Raw genomic sequence first — 24,476 nt, forward strand, 5'->3', positions numbered from 1 at the left:
AGCCTATATGTTATTCTGTGCAATGCAATGCAACAACACATCTCTTTTTTTATCTCTTTAATGAACATGGGAATTAATTAGTTCTGGTGTGCAATGCAATGCAATGAGAGAAGTGCATAGTCTATGTTATTCTTCAATGCACAACGTTAGATCTTTTGTGCAATGCAATGCAGCAACACACGTTATCTCATTAATGAACATGGGAAGGAGTTAGTTCTTGTCTGCAATGCATTGCAATAAGTGCATAGCCTATATGTTATTCTTCAGTGCACAACGTTATATCGTTTGTGCAATGCAATGCAACAACACATATGTTATCTCTTTAATGAACATGGGAATGAGTTAGTTCTGGTGTGCAATGCATTGCAATGCAAGAAGTGCATAGCCTATATGTTATTCTTCAGTGCACAACGTTAGATCGCTTGTGCAATGCAATGCAACATGTTATCTCTTTATTGAACATGGGAATGAATCAGTTCTGGCGTGCAATGCAAGAAGTGTATAGCATATGTTATTCTTCAATGCACAACGTTAATTCGTTTGTGCAATGCAATGCAGCAACACATATGATATCTCTTTAATGAACATGGGAATGAATTAGTTCTGGTGTGCAATGCAATGCAAGAAGTGCATAGCCTATGTTATTCTTCAATGCACAACGTTAGATCGTTTGTGCAATGCAATGCAACAACACATATGTTATCTCTTTAATGAACATGGGAAGGATTTGTTTTGGTGTGCAATGCAATGTAATGCAGGAAGTGCAAAGCCTATATGTTATTCTTCAATGCACAATGTTAGATTGTTTGTACAATGCAATGCAACAACACATATGTTATCTATTTAATGAACATGGGAATGAATTAGTTCTGGTGTGCAATGTATGCCCAATCAGTACGAACATAGTCTCAAAGTCTTAATAATTCACAAGATTTAACAAGGTGTCAAATTTGTGTGATACTCGTACATATTTGTATACTCGTACACAATCCTGCAGCTTTTACTCCTAGTGCTGTCATTGGTTACTGCCTCAATTCCTAGTAGCACCTATTTATCGCGATATTTGTAATGTCCCACACACTGTCAGAAAGTTTATATTAATTGCATTGTATTCATTAAATGATTACAAATTGGTCCCCGTCTGTTTGTTCCAATGATACATGATGTCTCTCCACACCTCATAACCTACCTTTGTTTACAAGAGTGGAAAGGCTTATCTGACTTGTCACATGACATCAGACACTCGATTATTTTGTCATAATCAGAATATTCAGTTTGCATGTAAATCATTTTTATGATTTTTGCTTGCTATTAAAGACATCCTTTTATTCATAGAAATGCCCACATATCAGTGAACTTATTACATAAAAATGCTTTTAACATTTAATTATGCAACACTCTTTACAGAAAAATATCCTACAGTTTTATATAAACTGACTACTTGCAAGTAATGTATTAATGTACCTTCCTTTCTGTTTTGCAGGATTACTTAGTCCTTTTTTTTAAAGCTCTACAATATCAAACTCAACAGCTCTTTTAAGAGCCAACCCTCACAAGAGCTACTAGTGAGTTGCAGCGAATCTTGCCATGATCAGCCCTTCCCAGGTAAAGTTTCTAGAATATTTCAATCAGTATTTACTCATCAAATGCTTTCTCCTGAATCGTATGGTAAATTAACATATTTATAACTGTCTTAATTTATGTTTCAAGAACAATAGTAATTGCACATAGAGTAAGTCTAAACTTTCTTGTTTTACAGCAGAGAAGGAAGACCTTATATCAACGCAAGCTAATCGAATAAGTCCTTTGTTTTGGGTGAGGAAGGAACATCTGGTGCCCAAAGACAGAAATGTGCATGAGTCCATTGATATGTTTTGTATTGAAACAATGCTGTAATATGTAATTTGATGTTGACAATTTTAGATTGTACAGGTTATCACTTGGTTTTTGACCAAGTGAAGCTCTTGAAACAAGTGACAGAAGAGTATGTTGTCTTGAAAGAAATCAAGCATCACTTGCAAAGGCTCAAAAGAGACCATGCCTATCTTTTAATGCCTTTCTTTTGTGTGCAACGCAAGCAACAGCATTTGTTGTTTCTTCGTTGAACAATGGAATGAGTTAGTTCTTGTAGGCATTGACCTGCAACAAAGTGCAGAGCTTATATGTTATACATCAATGTACAAAGTTAGATCGTGTGTAAAATGCAATGCAACAGCAAAAATTTTATTTCCTCAATGCAATTCGGGATGGGTTAGTTCTTGTAGGTATTGCACTGCAACAAGTGCATAGCTTATATGTTATTTTTTAATGCGTTGTGCTTCATCTGCAAGATCGTGCTTACAATGCAAGCAACAGCATATGTTGTTTCTTCGTTAAACAACAGAATGAGTTAGTTAGTTATTGTATGCATAATAAAGCAACAGCAAATGCAACGATTTCTCTTCAGTACACAAATTAATACGTTAGTTGTAGCCTAAAGCAATGCGAAATCACGTTATTTGTTTTTATTGCACAGAGCAATAAGTTAGATCTTTTATGCAATAAAATGCAACAATAGAGATGTTATCTCTTAAATGCACATCAAAGTGAGTTAGTTCTGGCATTCATTGTAATGCAACAAAGCGCATAGCTGATATGATATTCTTCAATGTACGTTAGATTGTGTGCGCAATGCAATAAAACCGCACTCATGTTTTCTCTTTAATTCACAACGGAATGAGTTAGTACTGGCATGCATTGTAATGCAACGTGATTTTCTTATGTTTTTCTTCAGCACTAATCGTTAGATTGTGTGTGCAATGCAATGCCAATTGCATTTAGTGAATGGGTATTCAATGCATTGTAATGCAACAGCTAATGCAATAATTTCCCTTCAAAACACAAATTAACAAGTAATAATTAAGTAATCAAGTAATAAATAACACAATTATTAACAAGTTTACTTTTAACAATATAATTACAAGTACAATATATTAACAAGTATTTTATTTATTTTCTCTTTAGTTCTCTACAAGGTTGCTGTTTGGTTTTGTTTTTGTTTTTGCTAGTTTCAGTTATTTATATCTAGATATTTTGTTTATTTATTTTGCTAGATTTCAGTATATTTTAGTATTGTTTCTTTATTGTTCTCTAGTCTCATTATCAGTTTTATTTTGCTTTTATTACTTGTCTTGGCTTGTTAGTCTTGTCTTGTGTTGGTTCCTGTCCCGCATCCTGTTTGACCCTGTTTGTTGACTCTCCTGGTCTGGCAGCTTGCCTGGTGCAAAGTCCAGTCTCATCACCAACTACCAAGCGTCTGATTCCCTGAGCCGCTGCATTGTCTCCATCTTTCACTCTCAGAAAAAAAGGTACAAAAGCTGTCACTGGGACAGTACCCTTCAAAAGGGTTCTAATATGTACCATTTAGGTACTAATATGTACACTTTTGGTACCAATATGTACACTTTTGGTACCAATATGTATCTTTGAGGGACTAATATGTACCTTTGAGGGACTAAAATGCACTTTTTAGGTACAAAGGTGTACCTTTTTAAAAGGTACCGCCACAGTGACAGCTTTTGTACCTTTTTTTTCTGAGAGTGTTGGACGTCACGTCTTGCTGTCTCATCTTCAACCTACCTGTTCTCCAGTTGTGCCCTCGGCCTGCCTGTTCTCCAGTTGTGTGCCCTGCCCTGTTGTTTGGAATGTTCCTGCCTGTGATTTGTCTTTGTCAATAAATATCACTCCCCGTTCATTCTGTGCCTGGGTCCTCCCTTCTCTGAATCTTGACACATATACTAGTTCATTCTGTGGTCATACAAAATCTGGCATGCAATATCTTTGTCCAAGTTGCCTATGAGGACATTCGTGCATTGTGAAAAACATGGCTGCCATCGGACAATACATTTTGAACACCTATTAGATCAGGTTAATGGAGGCCGATCGGAAACAAATTTGTTGGGCCTCATGGTCCTATGCGAAGTTTGAAAGAAAACAACCACCGGGTTTTTGACCCATATCACTCAACGTATCACACATCCACACAGTATTCAAATAATATGTTAAATCTTCTTATTCTGAACGACTTACCTCTTGAACCGCGGATGTCAATCAAATAATTCCTTAAATATTTGAGATTATTTGAAAAAATTACTTTTCGAACTCCTCGTAGGCAGTTTGTCCGAATTGCTCAAAACTTAGAGACCCTCATGGCAAAAAATTATCAAAAGAATTTTGATCTATTTAACCATTAAGCAGATACAATTTTGTATGTCTTGAATGGCCCATTTTACATGTTGTGTGCACAAAGTAGAAACTTATCAAACCAGTGGAAATATGGAGAACATGTCATTTTGAAGAAACATGCTTAGTTGAATGAATTACTGATGCTCAGAGGGCGCACAGTAAATTCTAAACTACCAGCCATTTCAACTGAAAGATGAAGGCTGTAATACTACATTTGTCCACTAGAGGGATCCGCAGGACAGTACATCTTTTTAATCTTTCTTTCAGTTTCCAGCACTGACTAATATAAATATATGCTTAAAAACTTTTATATATTTTTTTATTATGGGGCACTGGTAACATAATTAGTGGTTTTATATAATTCGTTTACAGAGGTATACTGCATGTGAAATTCTTATAGACCATAAAAGACATTTTCACAATATATCCCAATAACATTGAAAACATATTTGTCTTTGTGTGTGTGTGTGTGTGTGTGTGTGTGTGTGTGTGTGTGTGTGTGTGTGTGTGTGTGTGTGTGTGTGTGTGTGTGTGTGTGTGTGTGTGTGTGTAAGCATGCTTAATGGAGTTAACAATTACCTTGCTTTAGTGGAGATTACTGTTGGAAACAAACAATTTAGTTTACAAAGTAAGCCAATGGTGCCATCTGCTGGTTTGTTTTGCATTCATTTTTAGACGTTACAAAATCATTACACAATCACATTTTGTTCTGAGCTCTCAGTTTGACAATTGTGCCACATTATAAGTAATGTGAAAATAGTGTTATACAGAGGAGACTTGCAGTAAAAATTTTGTTACCCCTACAACAAAATGTGTGTATGTGTAAGCATAATGGTCTTAAAACGCTTGAACCTCAGTAATTGCTGCTCACATGTTGTTTTTTTCTTTCTTTTTTCTTGTTTTTCTTTTTAGATTACATAACAATGATGACATAATATGACAACACAAACTTTGACATAAACATTCACTTATTCACATAAGGAAACACATGCTAACTAACTTATTCTCTCTGAATGAAACACAAGATTGCTTTCTTTTATTTGATTGTGTAAGCACTAATTTGATTGCTGTGCATAGAATTTCTAACATATAGAACAGTATGTTTTATTAACTACATTACAAATAAGCCTAACCTTCAATTGCAAGAAACAATCTTACTACAAACTAAAACTACAAACAAACTGAGTGTGTCCTCCGATTCATTGCACTGGAAGAAAGCAATGCCTATAAATGTTCTGAGATATACTGTCATTCACAATATTGCTAAAAATGCACTTCTCTAGCCAAATACTTTAACGTTTGAGGACTCTTTGGCCAGTAACATTTTCAGTAGGTAAAATATGGACTACTCTCTGGCTGACAGAATACCAAGTATAGATATATGTCCAGTAGTTAAAATATGGACTATAAAATATACTCTCTGTCTGATTGAAAATCAGGTGTAGAAATATATTTAATAGATAAAATATGGACTACTCTCTGGCTGATCAAACATCTGTGTGTATGTTTAGTGTGGTAGAAATTCCCATACGCACAAGTGTGGGAATCAAATTAATCTGACATAATCTAATTTAAATTAAACTTCCGTATCTTCTAGACACCTAGTCGTCTCCCATGACACCTACAATATTGTCTGTGGATAATCCAATATTATCCACAGACTCTGAGTCAGACGACATCTTGCCCCCTATGATTTGGGAATAAAGGTCTCTAGTGTTTCACTAAACACCTATCACTTAGGAATGGAATGAAGATCTCTAGTGTTTAGCCTGCTGAGAAGTAACCAGATAGACAGACAATGCCTTTGAATTTAATCACGGCCGGGAGAATCCCACTGGCAAAAAGATTACAGCAGTTTATATATGTGCATGGACAAAAGTAACATGATATTACATAGTTTTTTTTATTATTATTATGATTAGTTCTTCATTATGTGCAATTCAGCAAATCTATCAAAATCAGCAATAAGTTATTGGGAAAGGCAAATTGGATTTCTTGAGTCATGAGGTTAAATACATATAACATCCTTCATGTTCCAATACATGTAACATCAGTATGACTCTATGTGTATATATTAAACCTTTGAGGAGGACTCATTGGGCCTCACTGGCTAATTAAACATCAGGTGTAATATGTGATTATGTATAGTCATTTAAGTTTTAAGGACTCGTTGGCCTTCTCATGTTCATGAGGTGAAAACTATACTACTGTATGGCTGATCTATAACGTCAACAATCATCTGTCAATATGCATTTGATGTTATGTTAATGTTAAAGGACTCTTTGTAAAGAAATAAACAGCTGGAGTGCCCTTGATAGCCACCAGAGGGCACTCCACCCCATATTATTGTGATTCCCTCACTAACTACATCTCCCAGAACTCAATGCCTGGTCTCATCATTCCCAATTGTATTCAGCTGGGTCTCATTATCAAATTGCCTCTCTTTATAAGCCTGGTTACCTCAAGCATTCATAACATGGAATACTCTCCTATCGAACATCAGGGATAGTCTGAGTATTTGTTAGATTATTACTCTATTTTTCTGTCCCTCATCCAGTTTTACTTTCATACCCTAGCTTTTATAGCCTACATTGTCCAGCGGTGGTATAGCAACTGTCCAATGAGAATATACATTACATTATATAGAATGCTAGACAAAAAAGTCCATTTGAGGAGAAATGTGTACATGAGAGTAGATATATGTTCTGGACAAATCCAAATCTCCTATCTGGGCTGGTTTCCAAGAAACACAAATACATGTAAAGTACATTAAATCAGATCTGTGCTGGAACAAGAACAGCTTCTCCCCCTTGCAGCCTAGAGAGTCCAGAAAATTCAAGATGAGAGGTTTATCTTACAATATCCCCCATTTGATCATATGATCAGGTGATCTCAGTGTGCAGCAGAGCTGATTCGAGCGTTAAATTCACTAGCAAATGAAGTGGAGCGCAAACAGAGAAATGGTAGTGTTTCCGAAGATTATTATGCGTCTGCAGGTGATAGAACCAGCACGATGTTGGAACGTCTGGGAGAATTTTCTGCCTTATCAGGCGTCAACATTATGCTGCGCTATGTTTCTTTTGTATACAAAATATTCTGATTGTCTGATACACATATGCTTATCTTTATTCTGATTACTATTAACTATACACTCACCTAAAGGATTATTAGGAACACCATACTAATACTGTGTTTGACCCCCTTTCGCCTTCAGAACTGCTTTAATTTTACGTGGCATTGATTCAACAAGGTGCTGAAAGCATTCTTTAGAAATGTTGGCCCATATTGATAGGATAGCATCTTGCAGTTGATGGAGATTTGTGGGATGCACATCCAGGGCATGAAGCTCCCGTTCCACCACATCCCAAAGATGCTCTATTGGGTTGAGATCTGGTGACTGTGGGGGCCATTTTAGTACAGTGAACTCATTGTCATGTTCAAGAAACCAATTTGAAATGATTCGAGCTTTGTGACATGGTGCATTATCCTGCTGGAAGTAGCCATCAGAGGATGGGTACATGGTGGTCATAAAGGGATGGACATGGTCAGAAACAATGCTCAGGTAGGCCGTGGCATTTAAACGATGCCCAATTGGCACTAAGGGGCCTAAAGTGTGCCAAGAAAACATCCCCCACACCATTACACCACCACCACCAGCCTGCACAGTGGTAACAAGGCATGATGGATCCATGTTCTCATTCTGTTTACGCCAAATTCTGACTCTACCATCTGAATGTCTCAACAGAAATCAAGACTCATCAGACCAGGCAACATTTTTCCAGTCTTCAACTGTCCAATTTTGGTGAGCTCGTGCAAATTGTAGCCTCTTTTTCCTATTTGTAGTGGAGATGAGTGGTACCCGGTGGGGTCTTCTGCTGTTGTAGCCCATCCGCCTCAAGGTTGTGCGTGTTGTGGCTTCACAAATGCTTTGCTGCATACCTCGGTTGTAACGAGTGGTTATTTCAGTCAAAGTTGCTCTTCTATCAGCTTGAATCAGTCGGCCCATTCTTCTCTGACCTCTAGCATCAACAAGGCATTTTCGCCCACAGGACTGCCGCATACTGGATGTTTTTCCCTTTTCACACCATTCTTTGTAAACCCTAGAAATGGTTGTGCGTGAAAATCCCAGTAACTGAGCAGATTGTGAAATACTCAGACCGGCCCGTCTGGCACCAACAACCATGCCACGCTCAAAATTGCTTAAATCACCTTTCTTTCCCATTCTGACATTCAGTTTGGAGTTCAGGAGATTGTCATGACCAGGACCACACCCCTAAATGCATTGAAGCAACTGCCATGTGATTGGTTGATTAGATAATTGCATTAATGAGAAATTGAACAGGTGTTCCTAATAATCCTTTAGGTGAGTGTAATTACCCAATAATGTTGATGATCATACAGTTTTTCCTTACAAATGCATAGGCCTATTACTCTGAGATTACAGAATATGACGGGTCAAAATCATAGCTACCGAAAATTGTGACCGCTCTTTATTTCTTCATAACTGACTGTAATGTTCAATAAAGTGACTCATGTGATGTATGACCAGCTCCCATTTCTATTTTATTAAGCATATAGATACTGATAAATGATCCATAGGTACAGTAGGGGTCACGGAATCTGACGGGTCAAATGTGGATCAGGTCAGGGGCTGGTGACATCATCATCTATAATTCAGTGTCTATTATTTAAAAAAATGAAGCAGCACAAACAATTTTTTTTACTGGCACAAAACAGCACAAATGACACAAAAATGGTGCGTGAATTTGGAGCATGTTGGGGGCTGAGTGACCTCAGAATGACCAATAAATATTATTCTATCTTTACAGGAAACCCAGTCTTACATGGAGGCGTTCTAAAGCGTCATCAATGCAGTGTGAGTTCCCTTTCGAAAGGGAACAGTTGACAACCAATGTCAAAGATTCTTTTTCTTTTTTTCTCTTTATGATGTACTCAACTTCCATTTAAATCAGTCACCCAATCTTGTTCTCATTTAACACAGTTCAGAAGTTATTTTAATTAGCATATACAAAAATCTCGAAATCTCTGCAATGGATCGGTTACATTTGTTATGGCATGTTGTTTTGCCATTACAATTTTTCTTTTTAAATTTCCTGTGGATATAAATAAATTCCCATTCAATGGGAGGCTATAAAACATTGTTATAAAGTTGTATATCTCTCTTATGTTCCCAGGTAAAATAATTAAGTTTCACTTTCATCACACTTCCCTCCTCTGCTGAAAATGACCAAATTCCCATGGTTATCATATAACATCTGCTACTTTATCCTGCACAGGCCAACAAAATCTTAAATCAAAGCAACTTTTGTCAGCTGGTTGCAAGTACTTCCCAGGGTCTATAATTAGATATATAAGACCGTGCTTAAATTTCTCACTGTACTAATGCAATGTTTTTCCAAACATTTCTTCTTTCTCATGATTATTTTGTTTGGTTTCAAGGTTGCTCTGACAACATAGATGCAAAATACATGGGCCCTCTGGATTTACTTATTATGCATTTGGCAGACACTTTCATCTTTTTTTTGTTATCGCATGGCTAGTGCCATGCTATACATGCTATACTGAGGCTACAGGTGTGCTGTATGAGCTACAGGAATGCTTCTTCCTAAACTAAATTTATATTAATATAAATTAACCTGATTTTATATTACTAAAATCGTTTGGCTGGTTGCTAGAGTACGCTTGCTGTATGTTAGCCATGTTAAGATCTTCTGGTTGGTTACTGGGCATTCTAGGGTATTCGAGCTAGAATTTTATGAAAAGATTTTGCAAGTTCCTAGGCCTTATTAATCTTATATATGTTGCTAGGCATTTTAAGGGCTCTCTGACTGGTTACTAGGCATTCGTTTTTCTGCCTGGTTGTTATTGGGTTTTTATTGTTGGTTGCTTGATGTTTTTACATTGACATTTACATAGATTAATAATAAATATATATTTGTAAATAAAATAAAATAAACATCTTTAAACTTGTGTTGTAAACTCACTTTGATAGCCAATATAATGATCCACTTGATATGTACCAATAGCTGATTATAAAAAATAACATTTTGGTTACTGACATTTTAATGCATAGCTAATAACAATGAATTATGATCATCATCTTTCACATGAAAACAATCTCACATACAGTTTGTGCAATAAGCCTATATTTATAGTAATAATCTTGTAAATGATTACAGTGGAGAAAATAATTATTTGATCCCCTGATGATTTTGTAAGTTTGCCCACTTACAAAGAAATGAAGGGTCAATTATTTTTATGGTAGGTTTATTTTAACGGATAGACACAGAATATCAACCAAAACATCCAGAAAAAAACACATCGTATAAAGGCTATAAATTGATTTGCATTTCAGTGAGTGAAATAAGTATTTGCTCCCCAAGCAAAACGTAATTTAGTACTTGGTAGAGAAACCCTTGTTTGCAAGCACAGAGGTAAGACGTTTCTTGTAGTTGGTCACCAGGTTTGCACACATCTCAGGAGGGATTTTGGTCCATTCCTCTTTACAGATCCTCTCTAAATCCTTAAGGTTTCTTGGCTGTCGCTTTGCAACTCAAAGTTTCAGCTCCCTCCACAAATTTTCTATAGGATTATGGTCTGGAGACTGGCTAGGCCACTCCAAGACCTTAATTTGCTTCTTCTTGAGCCACTCCTTTGTTGCCTTGGCGGAATGTTTTGGGTCATTGTCATGCTGGAAGATCCATCCACGACCCATCTTCAGTGTTCTGGCTGAGGGAAGGAGGTTCTTGTCCAAGATTTTACGGTCCATGGCCCTGTCCATCGGCCCCTCAATACAGTGAAGTCGTCCTGTACCCTTAGCAGAGAAACAGCCCCAGAGCATAATGTTTCCACCTCTGTGCTTGACTGTAGGGATGGTGTTCTTGGGGTCATATTCAGCATCCTCCTCCAAACACAACGAGTTGAGTTGATGCCAAAGAGCTCAATTTTGGTCTCACCTGACCACAGCACGTTCTGCCAAGCCTTCTCGGAATCATTAGATGTTCATTGGCAAACTTCAGACGGGCATGTACTGTCTTGTACTGCCCCCTTCTTGAGCAGGGGGACCTTGCGGGTGCTGCAGGATTTCAATCCATTGTGGCATAGTGTTTTCCAATGGTTTGGTTGGTGACTGTGGTCCCAACTGCCTTGAGATCATTAACAAGCTCCTCACATGGATTCTCTCCTCATGATCACCCTTACCCCATGAGGCGAGATCTTGCATGGAGCTCCAGACCGAGGGCGATTGATGGTTATTTTGTATTTCTTCCATTTCCAAATAATGGCACCAACAGTTGTCTCCTTCTAACCAAGCTTCTTACTGATGGTCTTGTAGCCTTGTGCAGGTCTCCAATCTTGTCCCTGATGTCCTTTGACAGCTCTTTGGTCTTGCCCATGGTGGTGGAGAGGTTGTAATGGAAGATACAAATTCTGTGGACTGGTGTCTTTTATACACATAACAAGCTGAGTACTTTCTTAAAGGGTTAGTTCACCCAAAAATGAAAATTATGTCATTAATGACTCACCCTCATGTCGTTCCAAGCCCGTAAGACCTCCGTTCATCTTCGGAACACAGTTTAAGATATTTTAGATTTAGTCCGAGAGCTTTCTGTCCCTCCATTGAAAATGTATGTACGGTATACTGTCCATGTCCAGAAAGGTAATAAAGACATCATCAAAGTAGTCCATGTGACATCAGTGGGTTAGTTAGAATTTTTTGAAGCATCGAAAATACATTTTGGTCCAAAAATAACAAAAACTACGACTTTATTCAGCATTGTATTCTCTTGTCTGTTGTCAATCCGCGTTCACGACTCCGCAGTCATTTATGTCATTAATGACATAATTTTCATTTTTGGGTGAACTAACCCTTTAAAGTGACAGGACTAATCTGTGTTTCACATGGGCACATAACTAATCTGTGAGAGGCAGAATTCTTGCTGGTTGATAGGGGATCAAATACTTATTTCACTCGATCAAATGCTAATCAATTTATAACCTTTATATAATGTGTTTTTTTCTGGATTTTTTGGGTGATATTCTGTCTCTATCCGTTAAAATAAACCTACCATAAATATTATAGACCCTTCAAACTTACAAAATCATCAGGGGATCAAATAATTATTTTCCCCACTGTATATAATATAACAACTTTGTTACTCTATAAAGCAATACCAGTCTTTCCCAAAAAAATCTGGTCATAATCAAACAATAAATATTTTGTGACATTTGAGCCACATTTAATGCATGAATAACATTTCATTACACTTTTCAAAACAAACATTTCACAAAAGACGTTTGTTAGGTTATAAATTGTAAAACAATAGATAAACTAAACTAAATTTGGATACTTTAGTTGTCATACATTTACTAAAGGTATGTTTCACTAATGATACTAACTACACCTTAATGAATGTGACTTCATTTAGAATATCCCTTATAAAATCACTCTGGAACCAGCTGGGTAAGCAATAATAAAAAAAATTTAAAAGGCTAAAAAGAAATTTGTAAAAAAAAATTATCCCATCAATTATTCTAAACATTTCACCAACATGTCCTTGTCACAGATATCTAGGGAAATATGATTACTACCAAGAGATGCCTATATAGATGAACATGCTATTATTATTTGAGATTTTAAGTTAATCAAATAATCAAAAAAAAAATCAAGTGAAATTCAGTTATGTAAACCTAGAATGCATCTCACAGTATTCTCACTGTACTGCTAGAGCAATCAATTGTCTTCGAGTCTTTCTTGTTTTCATTGTGTGAAGAGGCCAAACTTAAGTGGGTTGTGATTGAAAAAAGCCCTTCATGTTAAGTGATGGCTTACTGTAAAAATATAGTGAACCTCTTTTACATACATAGTACATTGTAATGTGCATCTGTTTTAGACTTAATCTCAGAACCATATGTTCTTTAAAACTAGGGATGCACCGATACCACTTTTTCCAAAACTAGGCCGATACCAATACTTACATTTTTGGTACTCGCCGATGCCAAGACCTGTATTTTCATTTTTGTAATTTTGAAATATCTTAGGTAGAGAAACCAAACGAATATGAATTATATTAATTGGTTTAATTTTGTTTAGCAAATATATTTAGTTCAGTTATTTTCATGCTTAATTATGCCTGTTAAAATGTATTGTACAAGCTTCTGTTACTTTCACTGTTCATTCTATTCCTCTGTCTGTGCTATTAAATAAAAGGTAAAATATGATAGAGTATATTTAGAGCTGCTTCAGCAGGGCTCAGTGCTAAGGATTTTTTTCTACTTGCCTGGTTGGGTAAGTGGTTCAAATGTTTAGATACCAGTGAAATAACAGGAAAAACTACAAGCCTAATTAATGTTAATTTAAAACATTATTAAAGACAAGTAAACCGTTAGTAATAAAATAAGAACAAATACTTAAATTACAAATACAATAGAACAAGGATACAACTGAAATAAACAGTGATTTCAGGTGTTAAGGTAGGCCTAACAGTAATTTTCAGGTACAGAATTGGAATAAAGTAATCAAATGTAAAATAACACTGCACAGTCTTCACTGCATAAATTAAATATAGATTATTTTTTATTAAAGTTACAAAAGTCATTCAGTCAAGAGCAATTAGTGATTTCTTTTTTGTCCTTTGTTTGATTAGCAGGTTTATTAAGCTGTGCTATCCCTTTAAGACCGAATGCATGGTTCAAATATACTGTTACACATGCGTTTTATTTCTCAACTGTTTACGTTCAGTTAGGATATTACCAACTATGTTTACTAGAATACTCACCAGTACGGGCAATTTTGTGTGATATCAGTTCAAGTGCAAGAAGACTTCAAGAATTGAATTCAGTATTCAAGCACTGTCTAAATGCGGCTTACTAGGTGCGAGCTTCGGATGTTTGCACACAGTAATCTTCTTGTCCTGTAATCAGGGCCGTACCCACCATTGAGGTCCCCAAAGTGTGTAATTTTTGTACAGTGTTAAATATGTGCCTTGTTTTACTTTATTTGCTATTGACATATCCGACCAAACTACAAACTTTCCAGCAATGTCTGGGAAAAGGGAAGTGCTCAACAAGCTGTGCCGCTGAGCACTCAATCCACTCCGGGTTTCGCTTATCAGCTCGTGCACACCAGCTATATAGGCGTAAATGATTTTTTTGTTTTTAAACATTTACTTCATAGACATCCTTCTCTGATATATCCATTCTGTTCTCTGTTTTCTCTGTTGTCTGTGTTTCTCTGTCACAAGCTGTATGGTATCGGAGCATTTTAATGAGTATGAGTACACAAGCATAGTATCGGACCCGATACTGATACCGGTATTGTGCATCCCTGTTTAAAACCGTGTGTTGGCTGAGGAACACTGGACAGAAAAGTGAGGAATAATCTAAATATCCTTCTGTTGTTTTACATCTCACCACAGTTGAACATTCTGCAGTTCCACGTCACCCAGAATCTCCAGCTGATCAATGGAGGTCAAGTCCTGCACTCTGTGCTTGTAATCCAGCAGGTGGGATCCGTTAACTGCTATTTTAAACTGATGAAGCTGACATAGGATGATCATCTGACAAGATGAAGCAAAAAAAAAAAAAAAAAAGAAGTTTATTGATATACCATTTCACAAATACACAATTCTTGCTTCTGAAGACAAATAAAGTAACTCAAATGTCTGATAGAACATGCTAGAATCATGCTACATTAGAAACATGCTAGCAATGTGCTAAACCATTGCTGAAAAATCCAGTATAAACCAGCATATTGGTCCAGACAGGTTCATGCTGGTTCGAGCTGTTAAAGGGATAGTTCACCCAAAAATGAAAATTCTGTCATCATTTACTCACCCTCAAGTTGTTTCAAACCTGTAAGAATTTATTTTTTCTGCTGAACACAAAAGAAGATATTTTGAAAAATGTCTGTAACCAAACAGTTGATGGACCCCATTGACTTCCATAGTAGGAAAAAAAAATACTATGGAAGTCAATGGGGTCCATCAACTGTTTGGTTACAGACATTTTTCAAAATATCTTCTTTTGTGTTCAGCAGAAAAAATAAATTCTTACAGGTTTGAAACAACTTGAGGGTTGACAGAATTTTCATTTTTGGGTGAACTATCCCTTTAAAGCTGGTCAAGCAAAACTGAGCTGATGTAGCTGGTCCACCAGCACTTCCGCTTCCCATGCAGGGGACCAGCAACCAGCATCCCACGCTGGTCCCAACATGCAAAACATTCCTTATGCTGGTGACCAGCAATGCTGGATTTTTCAGCAGGGACATGTTGGGTCTACTATTTAGGCTCATTATTTTTCTTTCGATTCTTATTCTCAGACCAAAGTTTCTAAAATGAATCTGGGGTAACACTTTATTTATAAGATAGGTACTGTTACATATCTTACATGTACTTACTATAGTAATAACAGCAAATTATGCATATTTACATGCAGCTAACCCTAAACCATTTTGTCTCGTGGTCTGGTTGAAACTAAGCTGGGGTCTGGTGTTGTGCATGTCAATGTCAAATCATCTCCGTTTTTGTTTATTATCTCATTTGTCGTGCACTAACCTACCTAACCCTAATTATATAGTAAGTACATGTTGTCAATTACTATTACATCCTGATTCTCTGAAGTTTTCCTTTTCTTGGTGTCCCTCAACTAAAAATACAGCTCTTGATTTATTTGTCCAAAATATATACTGTACATAGCTGTTATTCCCTTTCCTGCCATTGTTGAAATACTGTATACTTTCTCTGATTAAATTCTTTATCGTAAGTGAACCATTATACCAGAGTATAATTTCTTTCCCCAATTTGAACTGTTAAACAATAAAATGACATATTTACTGGTCAGATCACCTTTGTTTGTATGGTTTTTTGTACAATGAAATTGTAGCATTATGCATAATAATTCAGAATGAAATTTTAGCGATTAATACTATTGGCATGAGCATGCATTACAAAGTCAGACGGCAAAGTTAGAGAATATTATAAACAGCAGCAGCATGCATAGCAAATTCAGATTGCCATGTTAATGAATATTAACAGTAGCAGCATGGATAATAAATTCAAATTATAATGTTCGCAAATAATATTAACAGGGGCAGCTGTATTTTAGTGGCAAAGCATGGCTGGTATATGAACTCGTTAAAACGAATTAAGGATTCAATTATGCTTTCACCTATTCAACGGAGAATAGCGCAATTCTACGTATTTGTATTTGTACAGCAGCAGCAGTGTGCTATTATTATTAAATATTATTAAATAATATAATTATTGGCAGAAGAGAGTAGTGAATGTGTGTGAGGGTATAGCAAAAAAGCATTATGGTAAGCATAAGTCATTTACATCACACAGTTAGATGGTCTTGGGAGTCGGTAGTTTATCACTACAATGGCGCGATCAGATCATTTTAAGCTGCCAAACTCCGGGAAAGTTTTCAGTCCAATTATCCAGTAAGCGAATGCATTCCAACAATCAGTCCAAAACGGCGCTAATGTAAAGAAAACCAGGCTTATTACATCAGAGATGACAGTGCCGGTTTTCAGTTAATTATTCGTTCTGGTGTAGGTTTAGCTTTAAACACGAGCTCAGTCATGGCCAGATGATGTAAAAAACAATGTTTCTCAGCTGGATAAAGCAAACCATCATCTCGCTAATAAAGTTTTGATGGATTCATTTTAGAATTAGTAACAGAGGCTTGGCCACAACTATCAAACTGTCAACTTGAGATTTGAATCCATGGCACAAGGAAGTAGTTCCGCACAAAAGAGGGTTTTTAAAGACACACTGTTGTTTCCTATTTATTTACACACTTGTGCTGTCGAACTGTTGTACAGTATAAATGTAATATCACACTCATAGCCATGCGATTTGGCTGTATATCAGGCCTCCGGCCTCGTGCCTACAGCCGAATCACAGCCGTGCTGATATACAGCCATATCATTGGTGGTGGTTGAGGAGATTCCCCCCTTCTATGTAAAGTGCTTTGAGTGCAGAGAAAAGCACTATACAGTATATATGTCATGAATTAGTGCTGCACGATTAATCGTATCGCAATCGCAATCGCGATGTCAAGCCTACGCGATTATATGACGCAAAATGCTGCGATTTTATATTAAATAAACAAATTAGCGCTGTTAACGCACTTATTAATGCAAATGCTTTTAAACCATTCATCCGCGATAAGACATAATAGAACGAGCCGCCTGTGAATGTCCTCCTGACACACACACACATGTACACACACACACACACACACACAGATAGATAGATAGACGCGCGCCAGTATCAAGTTCTCTTTCGCGGTAGAACGAACAACACACATGCCAAAATGAACGCGCTGCCTGTGAATATCCTGACTGTGACAGACAGAAAGACTCGCGCTAATATCGTGCGTGCGCACAAAACAGCATGACAGAATACAGTTCTCTTTCGAGCTTGAACGAACAATAACACACACAATTATGCAAAAATGTCTTTTTGTCGAGTGTCTTCATAACATAAGAGTAGTCTTATGATAAACACGAAGAGTTGTGATAACTCGTGAAAGAATGAGGCGCGTGTGAGATCCGCGTCTCTGACAGCGGCTGGTCTTAAAGGGACAGTACAGTAGCCACTAATGACATCTGTCGCTAAAGTTATTATTATTTATTTATTTATTTTTATTTTTATTTATTTATTTATTTTTTCTTTAACCTAACATGTATGGTTATATGTACTCTTGTATGTAAATTATGTTTTGTTCTTGTTAAAATGCAAAATGCAAAAAAAAAAAAAAAATCTGTCGCTAAAGTTAATCAAAGAACAAAGGGAACAGAGAAAAACACTCACTGCTCTTGACTAAAGAACTTTTTTCTTTAGGCTGATTATCACTAATCTGTCTGTGCATTTATTTTCCTTGAGAACCAAGCAAGTTGACTCATGAAACCATTTGTTTATTATATCGCATATCGCAATCGTAATCGCAATATTGACCTCAATTATCGCAATATGACATTTTCCCCAAATCGTGCAGCCCTATCATGAATTATTATTATTATATTGTATGGCTACTTGTGTGATATTGCTCATAATGTATATTATAAATGTATTTTATCTACAAGTCTACATAGGTCAAGTCACCTTCATTTATATAGCGCTTTTCCCAATATAGATTGTTTCAAAGCAGCTTTACAGTGATAATAGGAAATTAAAAGTAACAGAGATTGTTGTGGCTTTACAGCAGCTCTAGAATAAAGTTATTGTCCAGCTAAAGATAGTTTTTGATTGACTCACTTTCATTGCAAAGATCATTAGTTATTAACTTAGGGGCCGCTTACACAACACCGTTTTAACTGAGAACAGAAAACTTTTAATGGGTTCTGGCCGTTCATTTGCACGACAACAGTGTTTGGTGGCTCGAGAACGCAAATCTTGAAACAGGTTCCAAGGCGTAAGTTTTGTAATTTTGTGAAAAATGTTATCATCTCCATGTAAACTTAAAAAACGTAAATCCTGTGAAAACGGCAACATGCATATCATGTGTTTAGTCTATAGGTATGCGCATTTGAATATATATGTGCGCAGGCGTGTAGTCTTTCTTTACAAATTGACATCGCCAAATTACTTGTCTGGCCTGCATAATACAGAATTTTAAGTCGTTTCCGTGGATCGATGCGAACTGGAATCATTTTTATAACGTTTTATCTGTACAGAAGTAAAGGGAAGGGAAGGAGGCCTTCACAGGGGAGAGACTAGTTGACACTTCAGGACTGCGTTGTCGTCGTGTCCAGGCGCAGGTCCTTCATCAGATCTGGATACGGCCTGGATCCAGCGGACTACGGTAAACCTCGGGATAAACAGAGAGACTAATATTAGCGTAGACGCCATTCTTCTTATGATATAACGAGTATATCAGGTGTTATGGGAAGTGTTCCCGGTTCCGGGTGACCTAAGAGATGTGTTTTTAGTCTAGATTTAAACTGAGAGTGTCTGCTTCCTGGACAATGTTAGGAAGACTGTTCCAAAGTTTTGGTGCTAAAAAGGAAAAGGATCTACTGCCAGCAGTCGATTTTGATATTCTAGGAATCATCAACTATAGACGTGAAGGACTATAATGCGTTAAGAGCTCGCTCAAGTACTTGGGAGCTAAACCATTTAGTGCTTTGTAAGTAATCAGCAATATTTTAAAATGTATACAATGTTTAATAGGGAGCCAATGCAGTGTTGACAAAACCGGGCTGATATGGTCATACTTCCTGGTTCTAGTAAGAACTCTAGCTGCAGCATTTTGGACCAGCTGGAGTTTGTTTATTAAGCGCACAGGGCAACCACCCATAAGAGCATTACAATAATCTAGCCTTGAGGTCATGAACTAACTGTTCCGCATTTGTCATTGAGAGCATATGTCGTTATTTAGAAATATTTTTAAAGGGGTGGTTGATTATGATTTCACTTTTTTAACTTTAGTTAGTGTGTAATGTTGCTGTTTGAGCATAAACAACATCTGCAAAGTAACGACGCTCAAAGTTAAAAGCTAAGGGGAGATATTTTCTTTTACACAAATTGCTTTTTGAGGACTACAACAAACAGCTGATAGGGACTACAATGAGTTTCTTACCAGGTTAGTGACATCACAACCCCTAAAATTTACATAAACCTTGACTCCGGGAACGCGATTTATAGATTGATTAATATACTAATCAATGACTAGAAGATAGTTAACTCCACATCAGCTACATACATTCATTAACTAACCATTCAGAAACGTCCTGTTGTGTTCTACATGTTGTCACTTCTTCTTGAGTCTCTCCATCTTTGTCCGACTCCGGTTTGAACATAAAAGGCTAAAGGTTTTGGAAATGTTTGAGTGCATGTCTGTGTGAGGCAATCAGAGCTGCAAACAAGCTCCGCCCTCTGTGCCGGGAGCAGCAGCTCATTTGCATTTAAAGGGTTAGTTCACCCAAAAATGAAAATTCTGTCAGTAATTACTCACCCTCATGTTGTTCCAATCCCGTAAGACTTTTGTTCATTTCACTTGTCATGTGTGTGATGCGTGTGAAGTACAACACAGAAGCGCTACGCTGTTACACTACGTGAACTAACTCAGAGGCCCACTTTTTTTTGTATTCTCATCGCTTGATAAACTTAAGTTTGAGCCACTGTAATAACTTGGACTATTTTAAACATTGTCTTTACTAACTTTTCTGGGCTGGCAAGTTTCAATAACATAGAAGCCTATGGAGGAGTGAGACAGCTCTCAGATTTAATCAAAAATATCTTAATATGTGTTCCGAAGATGAACAAAAGTCTTACGGGGTTGGAACAACATGAGGGTGAGTAATTACTGACAGAATTTTCATTTTTGGGTAAACTAACCCTTTAAAGGGACACACATAAACTGTTTTTGCTCACCCTCAAAAAGTGACAATTTTAACATGCTATAAAAATATCTGTGGTAACTCAAAGAGCACACCAAGGTTCCTAACTGACGACGAAGACTTGACAGAGCAGCCATCAAGTGTTAGACAGTATTCTATGTTATTACGTGCAGAGGTTTTTGGTCCAATAATTAGAATCTCTGTTTTTTTCAGAATTAAGTAGTAGGAAATTACTAGTCATCCAGTTTTTTATATCAGCTATGCATTCCGTTAAAGGGATACTCCACTTTTTTTGGAAATAGGCTCATTTTACAACTCCCCCAGAGTTAAACAGTTGAGGTTTACCGTTTTCGAATCCATTCAGCCGAACTCCGGGTCTGGCGGTACCACTTTTAGTATAGCTTAGCATAGATCATTGAATCGGACAAGACCATTAGCATCGCTCTCAAAAAAATGACCAAAGAGTTTCGATATTTTTCCTATTTAAAACTTGACTCTTCTGTAGTTACATCGTGTACTAAGACCGACCTAAGCAGGCGTAATGATATGACGCAGCGCCTGAAAATAGTCACCAGCTCGGTAACTTCCAACGTGACCGGGACTAAGTTTGTCTAACCTATTAGACCTATTTTCAGGCGCTGCGTCATATCATTACGCCTGCTGGACTCATGGTACGGCAGCAAAGTTTCTTGATTATTACGCAGGAATGAGAGTATAGTTCCTAGCCATATCAGCCTAGAAAATCGCAACTTTACATTTTCCGTCGGTCTTAGTACACGATGTAACTACAGAAGAGTCAAGTTTTAAATAGGAAAAATATCGAAACTCTTTGGTCATTTTTTTGAGAGCGATGCTAATGGTCTTATCCGATTCAATGATCTATGCTAAGCTATGCTAAAAGTGGTACCGCCAGACCCGGAGATCGGCTGAATGGATTCGAAAACGGTAAAACTCAACTGTTTAACTCTGGGGGAGTTGTAAAATGAGACTATTTCCAAAAAAAGTGGAGTATCCCTTTCATTTTGTAAATTGGTAAGTTTCGACAGGGCGCGAAGAAATATACAGCTGAGTATCATTAGCATAACAGTGAAAACTAATGCCATGCTTCCAAGCAAAGGTCAGAGGTACCTCAAAGTAGTTTCCAGCTGAAAAGGGAAAGTATGGCAGTTCACGCTCCTCTGGCCCCCATGACTGGCTGAGAAGAGAGTTCCTGATAAGCATGCCAGATTTGATGTGTGAGTTAAGGTGCAAGGCGATGTTGTTTGATTGGCTGCACCTTAGGTTAACAGTGAAACTTGAGAAAAGACAAAACAAGATAATTAGATGTCAAAGGCAAAAACTGTACAAAAGATAAGTTTAGTATCTACTACCTGTGAGGGAATAAGCTGATATGCCCTTTGATTGTTATATGCTGCCCTGGAATGACTCCTCTAAGTAAACTGCCCCTGTAGGGTATGCTCTGCAAAATCACAGTTCATGTTGTGAGTCATGTATTTTTCATGTTAATATGAAGTGCATTTTTTTCATTAATAAGAAAAAAAAATATTATGCAAAATGAATTGTTGATGTCAGGTGCAGGGATGCTAAACTTACTTGGTCATCTGATTTTGAAAATATTGCCTGTGCAAAAACAGAAAATATGTCATTGCAAAGTTGAAATGCATATTATTTACCCTTTTCAACAACATCCTTTTCAGCTTTTATCCGTATGTTTTGTATACAAATATAAATTGTGATATAAATTATGCCCAAATGATGAATTTGCATACATGGAGCTGAACTAACTGTATAATACTGTTTAAAAAACTCAAAGTTGGCCAGTCTGTGCACTGTAATCTAAGCACAGGGTGGCTACTATGTTTTAAAAAATATATATTTTTTTGGTCACTATATCATTCCCATACTTGAGTGTTAACTATTATACTAACATCTGGAATGTAATAATGATAAAATGAATAATAAAGAATGAGTAGGTGTGTCCACATTTTTTGAATAGTAGTGTTTGTCACTTACTGAGTCAGGGATAAAGCCAATGGCATGCAGGTCTACTTTTCCAGAGACTGAAAATGTGTCGACCATCTCAAGAGGAATTCTGTGTTCATACTCCAAAATGTGAACGCCATTTACTGCTACCTACAAGTAAATGAGTTAAATTCCTGTCACTTAACAAATCTAAAATTTCTCTCTGTAAATATCTCTATTACAACAACTACTAAGAATAAAAATTAATATAAACTTTATCTAAAACTAATAATGCTTGAAACCAGATAGGCTGAAGATTGTTAACTAGCTAATATAATAAAAACCTGATATAATGTTTCACACTCACTTTGAAAACATCACAAAGTACCAAGATAATGGTCTCAAAGGTAGCTCCTTGTTTAAAAGGCATGAGGTCCATATTTTCTTCTTTTCCCCAGTTTTCGTGTTGTAAAGTGTTGCACACGATCTGTGGAGAGCTGCTGAAGCGGGGATTGAAGTGAAAGGCAACATCTGCCCGTGGCTTTGTGCTGCAGCCACATGTCATATCAAACTGAAACCTATGGAAGCACATATTGTATTACACTGAAATATTTGTACCTCCCTTTTTAGTAGGCCAAAATCCACCCATAGCATATCATTGTGAGACAATTAACAGTGTATGTGAACATGCCATAGTCCTAAATATATAAAACTTAAAAATCACTTGAATGAATGAATGATTTGACATTGCTTATACGTCTGCATTGTAATTTGTGGGTGGAATATTCAGACGGTTCCATAGCAGCAGGCGATAGTTTTTACTACAATAAACATTAAATGAAACTGGGACACTGCGGGCATAGAACCTTAATCATAAATAATTATAAATAAAATGAATATGGCATGCTTTAAGATTATCATGTAATGTATCATGAGAATAAACCAACGGATGTATTGAGTTGACTTTACCTGTCCGCATCATTATGAACACATCCCTGTATAACAATCATCTCTCCTGGGTGAAGACCACCCGGTATAATCTCAGTGAAGGGGACAGTCTGGTGAAAATAAAAATAAAAACCACGTTCATAACGTTATAAACACAATCATTTTGCATTTTATTGCAGTCTAGGTTACTATTATGATGCTAGAAACAGAATGCTTAAAAAACAAAAACAACAAACAAACAAAAAACAAAAACAAAAACAAAGAAAACGCTTGAGAAAGGTTCATTTCGTAGGCTATAAACAGTAAGTTAGGCTAAATACAGTACGTATTGTTGTCGTAGCCTTTGCTTAGCTGTAGGGCGTCTCAAATAAATAAATCGATGACTTACCGGATTGAGAATCGTCTTTTTTGCATTTGCGACTGACATTAATATTCCTCTTTTTAAGAATAATATACTTAAAGTTCTCAAAACAACGCGGCCTTGCTAAAATCCCGTTTTCTCCATTGACAAAGGAGTGGCAGGCTGCGTCTCAAAATCTACGGAGCTGCCTGCTGAAACACCATGTTTGAGCATCATTTGTAGGAGGTTCCAGACTGAAAAAACGAACGCGAGAGAGATCAAATCTGCGCGAGAGGAATATGAAGTAGGCAACGACTGAATTATAAATAAAATTAATGCAGACTACAGCATGCTTTAAGATGTATAGTCTACAGTAAAATGTCTAATAATGCCCCCCCCCCCCCCCCCCCCCCCCATATTATTGGTTATATAGGCTACTGCAGATTGCTGTTGTTTTAGGCTAGCCTACTTGATTTAATTACAAATAAATCATAAATCAAATTAGTTCTATTTAAAAAATTGTATTAATGTGATTTTCTTTATTTTTTAGGCATTAACTTAATGAAACTCAAGTGCATGCTTGTCAACATTAAGACTCTACACACGGAGGAAATTAGAAATTGGCGGATGATTCAA

General features: G+C 36.8%; 1 protein-coding gene across 3 annotated transcripts; it reads right to left on the bottom strand.

Moving 5' to 3' along the window:
• Nucleotides 1–4,364: 4,364 nt before the first annotated feature.
• lgals8b (galectin 8b) lies at nt 4,365–24,212 on the bottom strand. Of its 3 annotated transcripts, XR_014625730.1 has the most exons (9): nt 23,889–24,212; nt 23,522–23,610; nt 22,920–23,130; nt 22,604–22,723; nt 22,184–22,210; nt 21,961–22,049; nt 21,719–21,884; nt 16,578–16,722; nt 14,678–14,801 (listed from the first exon to the last, which is right to left on the bottom strand). XR_014625730.1 is itself a non-coding variant. In XM_084393260.1 (8 exons), the coding sequence occupies exons 1-8, from the start codon at nt 23,925–23,927 to the stop codon at nt 14,652–14,654; spliced, it is 891 nt and encodes a 296-aa protein (XP_084249386.1). In that variant the 5' UTR covers nt 23,928–24,212; the 3' UTR covers nt 4,365–14,651. The 3 variants fall into 3 exon arrangements, 2 of the variants coding, with proteins under 2 accessions (XP_084249386.1, XP_084249387.1); XM_084393260.1 differs by lacking the exon at nt 16,578–16,722 and having other exon boundaries at nt 4,365–14,801; XM_084393261.1 differs by lacking the exon at nt 14,678–14,801 and having other exon boundaries at nt 15,323–16,722.
• Nucleotides 24,213–24,476: the final 264 nt, after the last annotated feature.

This window comes from Rutilus rutilus, assembly GCF_951802725.1.
Source record: "Rutilus rutilus genome assembly, chromosome: 21".
Classification (NCBI taxonomy): Eukaryota; Metazoa; Chordata; class Actinopteri; order Cypriniformes; family Leuciscidae; genus Rutilus; species Rutilus rutilus.

Bases quoted from the DNA above. Each gene is read 5' to 3' on its own strand.
- lgals8b (XM_084393260.1), bottom strand. From the start codon at position 23,927: ATGTCAGTCGCAAATGCAAAAAAGACGATTCTCAATCCG. The intron at 22,724-22,919 runs GTGAGTGTGAAA...ATTTACTTGTAG, and splicing joins TACTTTGTGATGTTTTCAAA to GTAGCAGTAAATGGCGTTCA. The intron at 21,885-21,960 runs GTAGTAGATACT...TCTTTTCTCAAG, and splicing joins ATCAGCTTATTCCCTCACAG to TTTCACTGTTAACCTAAGGT.